The following is a 9,845-nucleotide window of genomic DNA, read 5'->3' as shown; positions in this document are numbered from 1 at the left end:
ACTCAAGAAAGCAGTGTGTCTTATCATTCTGGTGGCAAAGTGGTGCTGGCTTTTGTGTGAGAGCAGCGTCCCCTCCTTAAAAAGAGGCTGCCCTAAGGCTAAGAGCAAAATGCATTCCAGTTTCCCAGGCTGAAGCTGAACTTCCCTGTGTCCAAACTGGTAAAAATCAACTGAAGGTTGATTTTTATCTGCACCTACAGGTGTTTCAATCACTGCAGTCTCAGCCCTGCCTTCTCCACCTCATCCTGTCCTTGTTAAGTTTTTCTGTGAGCTCGAGGGTAAAACACACAAAAAACCTTTTTAAAGTAGTTTCTGTAAGTCTTGAACCTAGCGTAGCTTTCCTTGAAGCTTCCTGGTCTCTTGCTGCTCTTTGTGTCCCTCTGCTGTGGAGAAGGGTCATGAAGAAGAGGAATGCAATGCAGAGCCAAGCCATGGAGTCAACCTCTACAGGAGTCCATCTGCAGTGGGTCCCATGGATCATGTTGTGTGGCAAGCTCCTTCCTGTCTGTGCAAGGAGCCTGGAAAGGCCAGAGGGCTCTGCTGCTTGCACAAGGACCCGTGTGCCAGATTGTGGAGGGAAACCTGTGCAACAAGCTTTGAGTAGCCAAGCCATAGCAGCAGGCAAGCATAAGGGGTTGATCCCGTAAGGTTTTTCAAAAGCAAACAATATTTAGAAATAAGATTTTCACCCGGTATTTTGTGTCAAGATGAGATCTGTAGGAAAAAGGGGGGTATAAGGATAGAATCAATTGTCTCTGCAGAAGACAGATTCGCTTCTAAATAGGACATGGACTCAGAAGTCCCTTAAAATTGCATTATGCTTCTGGATTAGGGGGAAAAAAAGAGGCTGGGAATTGCTGATTCTGGTTTCTATTAAAAATTGCTCCCCAGAGGATGACTTTCCCTGTGGTGCCCTGGAGGAATGTGGGGTCTTTCCAGTGCTGCTTCAGCCTGTCTTGTGCAGCTGTTTCACCCCAAAAGCACTGCTGTTGTCAGATGGATTTTTAGTTTGAACTTCTTCAGCCCAGCAAGTCAGGGATGGTGCAGAGCTCTGCATGGAGCAGTTCTGGGCACATCTGGGAGCAGTGAAACCCTGTAGCAGTAGTAATGGGATTCAGCTCCTTGCAGAGAGAGGTCAAACAAATGGAAAGCAAAAGTGTCTGGCCTGGCAGAGGCAGGTTAGGCCCTCAACAAGTGGAAGTTTGGGTGTGGTGCCTTCATGTCCCGTGCCCCATCAGGGAGAGTAAAGACCAGCTGCCTCCCAGCAGCCTCGGTAGAAACTGAAGCTGGTGAGATCATTGCTGGGTAAATGAATAAAATAAAAGCCTGGGGTGAGGCTGGGGAAAGGCCAGATGTGACATTCAGTGCCTGGTATCTCATCTCCCCCTCTCCATGGTTCTTCAGCAGAGCTCAGGCCACTACCAGGGAGGTTTTGCTGTCCAGGCTGTTGTCGAGGCAGGGGAGGGTGCTCCTGGCCAGGGGAGATGATGGAAGGGCCAGGCAGAGGGGAGCAGAGTGAGCTGGACAGTGGCCAGACTTGTGGTGGGGGTGATGGTGGATGTGGTGGGTGATTCCACATTGGCTGGCAGGTGGGGTTGCTGCTGAGATGCTGGGTGGTCAGTGACAGGTCAGAGAGGTTGTAGTTCTGGTGGAAGTGGTCAAGGTTCCCCAGACCACTGAAACTGCCTGGCCAGAGCCACTCTACCACACTGTCCCTTAGGTGGAGGTCAGGGCTGGCTGGCAGGTCTGGGAAGAAGCCAGTGTCCATACTGGGACATACTGGTTCTGGCAGCTGAGATTGCTGAATAGGGGAAGGAAATACTAATACCAAACCTTCCAGATTTTTGTCAGGCTGCAGATCTGCTCCCGTTCCCCGGGAGAGTGAAAAACGGTCTGGCAGGAAAATGAATGTCTCCATATCCTTCTGTAAGCTAATGATGTGTCATGCAGGCACTGCCACCCCAGCCTCTTCTAAACAAGCAAAGAAACAAAATGAGGAGAGTGGAGGGGCTGTAAATGTGGCACGACTGGTCAGCTGCCTCTCCTTTTGCTCAGGCCTACCACTGCCATTGCAATTCTGGCTAGATGTCACCTTTCTGCCCTGCACCTCTGTAGCTCCTGTGACTAATACAGCCAGGAAAGGGAAGGGAGAGCCCGGGAAACAGTGAATACAAACACCACATGGGCTTTGTCGGGCTGGTGCTCCCAGCCCCCGGTGAATCGAGGGGGAGGCAGTTGTCTGGGTTGCTGCCCTCTCTCCAGGGGTGGCTTACCCTTCCTCCCCCCGTCCTTTTCCTCCTCCCACGTTCCTGGCTCTGCCCGGTGAGAGCTGCTGGGAAAGCAACACAACGGGGCCCATTCAGTTCTCACTTCTGCAAGGAGAGCAAACACTGGTGCAGGAGCTCGGCAGCTGCTAGACGGGGCAGGGGACGCTTTCCTCTCTTCGCCACGTCTTGAAGTCCAGGTACTCCCAGCCCTGGGTGTGTGAACCCTCCAGGTGTGTGGGAGGGAGTGATGGGATGATGCCTGGCATGTGACAGTGCTCCAGGCACAACACGGGGACTGAGTTTGGGGGCATTACATTGGTGTCACTGGTGGGTGGGTGCACAGGAGGGGGCTGCCCCAGTGTGTGTGTAGGCTGCAGCAGGACTAGCTGTGACAGCAGGAGGGCAGAGTTGGGGCATGGGGCCACAGGGGATGATGAGCTACAGGGGGCATGGGGCTGTGCACCACAGTGGCTTCACAAGTTAGAGCCTTGCAGACCCCACTGCTGCTGTCTCAAAGATTAGGGGGGTGTATTGGTTGTATCTACAGCTCGCTGCCTCCTCTGCATTTGCCCCAGCCTTGGCCTCTCTCTGGTACCTTCTCCCCAGGGGCTCATTCCTGCCCAGCCAAAACCAACCCGTCCTTCCTGCAGCTAAACAGTAGAGTTCTATTCCAAACACTGCTATGAATAGCTTGGGGGGGGGAAGCAGGGAGCTTGCAGGGTAGGAAGCAGATGTCCAGCATGGTGGAGACATGGGACATTTGCCATTTAAAGAAGGGTAGCAGCTCAGAAGCCTGTGTGCTCACATTCCCTGCACATACCTGCTTGCCTTACAAAAGCAATTGTAGGAGGGATAGCGATAGCTTGTTACAGACCAAGGCAATCTTAAGTTAGTGATATGTGAAGAAAACAGGAGGGTGCGGTGGGGTGGGTGTCTGCTTCAAGCCAGTTGCCTGTGAGTGACCTGCTAGCTGTGACCTTCACTTTTCATTCCAAGTATTCCTCCTCTCTTTCTTACGCTCCCTTCCTCATTTACTACTTGTGAAATCACAGCATGAGAGTAAGAGCAAGTGAGATCTGCCCCACTAGGTCACAGCAATAGCCCTCCTGGCACATGGGGTGCCAAGCAGGTGATGCTGTTTGGGGACGCATGGGAACCCAGCCTCTCTCCTGGCCTTACTGCTGTCTCTCCCCAGCCACAGGTGCTCTCCAACATGGGGCCATCCTGGGGGCTCCTCCTGCTCACAGCGGCCCTGGGGGTGACGGCTGCTACCCGCTGCCCTGCACCCTGTGTCTGTGATAACCTCCGTGCCCATGTCCTGTGCCTCAATGGGAGCCTGATGGCCATCCCTGACACCATCCCAGAGGTGGGCAAGGGAAAGAAAGGTCGAGGGATGGGGAGAGAAGATAGGTATGGCAGCCCTGGGGTAACTCAGTGTTTTATTTGTGTGACCAACAGCTCACCAAAAAACTAGACCTTCGGGGCAACAATTTCATGGTCATCCCAGCAGGAGCCTTCCTTGCCACCCCCTACCTCACACACCTAGACTTGCAGCGTTGCAAGGTGGAGAGGCTGGAGGAAGGGGCTTTCCGGGGTCTGGGGAGGCTTGTCTACCTCAACCTGGCCTCCAATGGCATAGTCCTCCTCTACCAGGAGTCCCTGGATGGGCTCTCCTCCCTCCAGCAGCTCATTCTGCAGGGGAACCGCATTGAGGAGATCCAGCCGGGTGCTTTTGGCCATCTGGGGTCCCTCACTGTCCTTGACCTGAGGGCAAATGCTTTGGTCTACCTCCCAGACATGGTCTTCCAGGGTCTGCAGGTTCTTAGGTGGCTCCGGCTGTCCCACAATGCCCTCCATGTGCTGGGCAGCGAGGCCTTTGCTGCTCTGCCTGCCCTGCGCAGGCTGAGCCTGGACCACAATGAGCTGCAGGCACTGCCTGGCGAGGCCCTGGCCAGGCTCGATGGGGCTACCCGGCTAGACCTGGGTCACAACCCCATCACCTATGTGGCTGAGGAAGCCCTGGCCATGGCCTCGCTGAGGCACCTCTTCCTGGACCATGCCTCCCTCCAGGATGTGGCACCTGATGCCTTTGCCCGCAGTCCCCAGCTTCGTGTGCTGGACCTCCGCGAAAACCAGCTGCAGGGGCTGCCACCCCTGGCTGGTGCGGGGGGGCTGGCGAGGGTCAGCCTGGATGGGAACCCTCTGCTCTGCTCCTGCCTCCTGCGTCCCTTCCACAAGTGGCTGGCAAGGGCGCGGGTGCAGGCCGAGGGTGCCTGTGCTGCACCACCGGCCCTCCGTGGCCGGTCCCTTGACTCCCTGAAGCCCCCTGAGATGAGATGTGGTCGCCTCCGGCCACCCCCTAGCCCCACCACACCACCAGAGCAGCCAAGGGCAGCTGGCAGCAGGCAGTGCCCCCGGGACTGTGTCTGCTCCCCTGATTTCCATCATGGGTCCTGTGAGAACAGGGACCTGCGAGAGATCCCTCGGGACTTCCCTGGGGACACGCACCTTCTTGACCTGCGCCAAAACCCCTTCAGGACAGTGCCACCAGATGCCTTCCCTGGCCTGAAGGAGCTGGTGTCGCTCCACCTGCAGAGCTGCAGCATCAGGGTCCTGCACCCTGGGGCGCTCCGCGGGCTGGAAAGCCTGGTCTACCTGTACCTCACTGACAACCACCTCTCCACCCTGGCGGCTGCTGCCTTCGAGGGGGCCCTGCAGCTGGCCTACCTGGACCTGGACCACAACGCCTTCACCCGTGTGCCTGCAGCCGCCTTCCAGCTCCTGCCCAACCTCATCTCCCTCCATCTGCAGCACAATGCCATCAGGGAGCTGGAGGAGGGCGACCTGGCCGGGGCCAGGGGGCTCCGCTGGCTCTACCTAGCTGGAAATGCCATCAGGCACATTGCCCCTGCTGCCCTGGCTCCTACCAAGATGCTGGAAAAGCTGCAGCTGGAGGGAAACCGCCTGTCGGAGGTGCCCACAGCAGCCCTGCAGGGCCTGCCTGCCCTGAGTGAGCTGAAGCTCTCCCAAAACCCCATCAAGCACATGGGGGACAGTGTCTTCCTGCCGGTGGCCTCCAGTCTGCAGCACCTCTACCTGGACAACATGGGCCTGGAGCGGGTGAGTGTGTTATGGGACTCCCAGAGGGCAGTGGCACCACAGGGCGCATCACAGGTTCCACTGCCCAGGGCTGGTGGCCCCTATAGGGGCATCCAGACGTCCCTGAATTCCCAAGCCTTCAGGAGATGCTCCATAGCCTAGCTGGGAAGCCAGATTTCTTCAGGCTCAGCTGTAGCATTGCCTTTGCCTCAGCCTTGCTCCTGGCTCCCCTGGGAGAAGCTTACTCCCTCCAGTCCTTAACACCCAGTTTCAGTGGGGTCCAGACCATTCCCTAAATCACCTCCTTCGCCCAGCCCTGGCCAGATTCCTCCTTCTCTTATTACAGGCTGTCCTGCAGGACTCTTCACTGCTATTACCCCAAATATCTCCATCTTCTCAAGAAAGTGGTATTAGCAGCACCCTCATAAGAACTGTATCTTACCAGCACACGGTGATCACTCTGAGGCCTCCTGCATGTAACCTTCTGTCTAAGAAGACTGAACAGGAGCCTAATGAGTTCCAAGATGTGACTGAAACTGCTTGAATTAAGTCCCCCCTCTTTAAAGCATCTCTTTTGTGGGGCCACCAGGTTCAGGACAAGTTCTCAGGCCCCCCAGGACAGATGATCAGAAGTACAAGGGCAGAGATTTGCTGCCCTGCCTCCATCAGCATGCCCCTGACTTACTCTCCTTCCATTGCAGATTTCCCCTCATGCCTTCACTGGCCTCGGTCCCAAGATCAGAAGCCTCTACCTGGAGAGCAACAAAATGAGCAACATACCTGACATGAGCAACTTCACAGGGCTGGAGATCCTCAACCTGCAGGATGTACCTTTCCACTGCAATTGCCAGCTTCTTCCACTGCACAGGTGAGTGCCAGGAGTGGGGAACAGCCTCAGGGATCTGCCTGGAGGGCAGCTGGACCTCCCATGCTGAAGGCACAAGCTCACAGCACACTAGCCATTTTTGGTCTTTTCCCGTGGTGGCGAGATGTAGCACACACCTCTGTGCAAGGATGGAAGTTGCCTGGGCTTTCTGGGTGTAGGGAAAACAGCCACAAGCTGGGGTGGGAAAATACTGAGATATTCAGAGGTCACCCAGGTGGTCTGGCCTTACTTTGAAGTGATCATCTATTTATGGGCACAGACTTTTGCCTTTCCTTTTGCCCTGTCTCATTCCTTTCCCTGATCTTCTGCCACATTTCCAGGTGGATCAACAAACTCAACCTCCATGTAGGGGCCACCTGTGGGTCCCCTGCAGAAGCCCAGGGGCTGAAGGTCAAGCTTTCCACCACTTTCCTAACTTGTCCTGGCTGGGGCCGAGGTGAGGCTGGGGAAACCAATCCTAACAAGACTAAGACTGCAAGCAAGCCCAGGAAGAAGAAGAGGTCGGGAAAATCTCCAGCCAGAGGCTTCAGTAAGAGCAGAGCTTAGGGTTTAAGGTGTTTAGGACATGTGCTGGACACAACAGGGCCATACCTACAGTCTGCCTAGAGCAGTTTTTCTAGATTTGTTCCCACCACGGAGAGATGGATATTGCCCAAAGCACAAAGGAGAGCCTGGTGCGACCAAAACAATGCTGATTTGCCAAAGATGAGGGGTTTGGTTTTGCAGGACACAGAGGCATGTTCTGCAGCATGCTTTGGTGATACAAACAATGAAATCAAATACTTACTGCTTCTTTCTAAGCTATGTGGAAAAGCTATCCACAAGTTTGGTTTTGGTTTTGAGAGCACTTTCACAGCTTCCAAAATCATAGAAGAACCCTGAGTGGGACTGCGACCAGCACCAACCAGTAAGGTCCTGCACTGGTGCAAATCTTATACTAGAAAGCTTAAAAATTATTAGTGAAAATGTTACCTTAATTCCCAGCAGTTCCTCAGAATTAAAACATAAGCAGATGGAAACCTTTTTATTTCCTGCAGAATTCAATCAGTGATCCAATTGGTGAAATGGGTCAGTGATCTGTAAGTGCTTCCATGATAAGCAATGTGCCCAACCTATTCCCTATGACTGCATAGGCTGGGACCTCAGGCCCCAGAAGTTTGCTTAAATTGAAAAGGCTTCAAAAGATAAATTTACAGATAAAGATACGTTTTGACTAACTCTGGATTTTGGTTGCCTGGAAAGCAATACACAAGCCTTTGGCTTCTTCCTGAAGCTTGTCACAGGGCTTTAGGGTACAGATTGTAGATCAAATTTACAGTACAGCTGTTAAAAAAATTGAAAATTCAAACCATGCTCCAAATCCTCTGCAGTTCTGGGTTAAAAAGCAAGGAGTGACAGAAGCAGACACAGTGCAGATGAGCATCTGTTTTTGAGGCTGGTGCCATGGAGATTTTGGCTTTTGTGACAATGGTGTGTGCTTTAATGATTGTAGTATGTTAGGGAGAGATAGGATCCACCTGTCTATAAAGGGTAAGAGAATTGTTGGCAGCAACCTGCCTAATTTGGTGAGATGGGCTTTAAACTAAAGAACTCAGTGCAGGTGAGGTCCAAAGTCCCATGGCTTCCTCTGGGGAGTAGATAATACCAATCAGTGCAGTTAAAGGTGTTCCTTGACTGTCCCTCAAGTTGAGCATCAAAGAGCTATCACTGAAGGTGTTTATGGTTGTGCTCCTTCTCAGGTAATTCAGTTGCTTGATCAAACCAGATGTGAGGGGGACAGTATCAGGTTCATTCCTGGCAAGCTGGGGGATGGTATGAAAAGATTAGAGGGACAGGGTGCTAGCGAGATCCCTCTGCAGGTGACTCAAAGAGGTACCAGACACAGGGGGAGCACACTTGCAGTCTTACAGATGTGAGCCAGGGACTCCTGAGGTTACAGAAGCCAACAGGGATACAGCAGGGAAATATCTCAAAGGAATTAAGGGGTGTTCCTCTAGGAAGGTGATGCAGCCTTTACACCAAAGCACGCAGCATGGGCCACAAACAGGAGTTGGAAGCCACCATGCTGCTGGACAGTTATGATCCTTGGTGGGACAAACTGTGTGACTGGAGTGTGACTACTGATGGCTATGAGCTGTTCAGAAGAGACAGGAGAGGAGGGAGAGGTGGAGGGGTTGCCTTCTACATCAAGAGGTGCACTGAGTGTCAAGAGCTGTCTCTGAAGAACAGCCATGAGCAGGCCAAAAGCCTGTGGGTAAAAATCAGACACTGAGGCAACAAAAGGAACCTTGTGGCTGCGGTCTGCTACAGCTGCCTGACCAAGGGGAGCCTATTGATGAAACCTCCTTGCTCCAGTTACAGGAGGCATCGTGCTCACAGGCTCCAGTCCTGCTGGGGGACTTCAGCCACCTTGACATCTACTGGGAAAGTACCAAGGCAGGCTGTGGGCAATCCAGGGAACTCCTGCAATGCATGGAGAATAGCTTCTTGAGCCAGGTGGACTTCTGTAAAGCTTTTGACGCAGTCCCCCACAACTATTCCCTCCAAACTGGAGTGATGGATTCCATGGGTGGACTGTTTGGTGGATTAGGAATTGGTTGGATGGTTGCCTTCAGAGGGTAGTGGTCAGCAGCTCAGAGTCCCAGTGGGCATCAGTGACCAGTGGTGCCCCTCAGGGGTCTGTATTGGGACCAGCGTTATTTAATGTCTTCAGTAATGACACAGACAAAAGCATCAAGTGCACCCTGAGCAAGTCTGCAGATAACACCAAGCTGAGTGGTGCTCTTGACTCACCTGAAGGATGGGATACCATCCATAGGGATCTGGACAGGCTCAGAAGTGGGTACATGGAAATCTCATGAGGTTTAACAAGACCAAGGGCAAGGTGCTGCACCTGGGCTGGGGAGATCCCTGGTATCAACACAAGCTGGGGGACGAAGGGATCAAGAGCAGTCCTGCCAAGGACTTGGGGGTACAGTGGATGAGAGGCTGGACGTGGCCCAGCAATGTGCATTCACAGCCCAGAAAGCCAATCAAGCATCAAAAGATGAGTGAAAGCATCAAAAGCAGCATGGCCAGCAGGGTGAAGGAGGGGATTCTCCTCCTCTGCTCTGCTGAGACCCCACCTGCAGTGCTGCACCCAGCTCTGGGGCCCTCTGCACAAAAAGGACATGGACCTGTTGGAGCGAGTCCAGAGGAGGCCACCAAAATGATTAAAGAGATGGAGCACCTCTCCTGTGAGGAAAGGCTGAGAGAATTGGGATTGTTCAGTCTGGAAAAGAGAAGGCTTCAAGGTAACCTAATTGCAGCCTCCTGCTGACTGAAGGGAACGTACAGGCAAGATGGGACAAGACTATTTACAAGAGCATGTAGTGACAGCACAAGGGAGAATGGGTTCAAACCATTAGTTTTAGATTATGTATTAGGAAAAAATTCTTTACTGTGAGAGTGGTGAGGCACTGGAATAGGATGCCCAGGGAAGTTGCGGATGCCTCATCCCTGGAAGTGTTCAAGACCAGGTTGGATGGGGTTCTGGGCAACTTGGTCTAGTGGAAGGTGTCCCTGCCCACAGCAGGGGTATTGAAACTAAATGA

The 9,845-nt window shown here is 53.3% G+C and overlaps 1 protein-coding gene across 1 annotated transcript; it reads left to right on the top strand.

Annotated features, from left to right (window-relative positions):
- Nucleotides 1-2,271: 2,271 nt before the first annotated feature.
- CHADL (chondroadherin like) lies at nt 2,272-8,217 on the top strand. Its single transcript, XM_042050785.1, has 5 exons — nt 2,272-2,464; nt 3,463-3,633; nt 3,726-5,387; nt 6,068-6,234; nt 6,573-8,217. The coding sequence occupies exons 2-5, from the start codon at nt 3,481-3,483 to the stop codon at nt 6,796-6,798; spliced, it is 2,208 nt and encodes a 735-aa protein (XP_041906719.1). The 5' UTR covers nt 2,272-2,464; nt 3,463-3,480; the 3' UTR covers nt 6,799-8,217.
- The last annotated feature ends 1,628 nt before the right edge of the window (nt 8,218-9,845 follow it).

This window comes from Corvus kubaryi, unplaced genomic scaffold (assembly GCF_017639235.1).
Source record: "Corvus kubaryi isolate FWS band 111438036 unplaced genomic scaffold, C.kubaryi_AGA036_p1.0 74, whole genome shotgun sequence".
Classification (NCBI taxonomy): domain Eukaryota; kingdom Metazoa; phylum Chordata; class Aves; order Passeriformes; family Corvidae; genus Corvus; species Corvus kubaryi.
The sequence above is the reverse complement of the archived record's forward strand: the minus strand, read 5'-3'. Positions and strand labels throughout refer to the sequence as shown.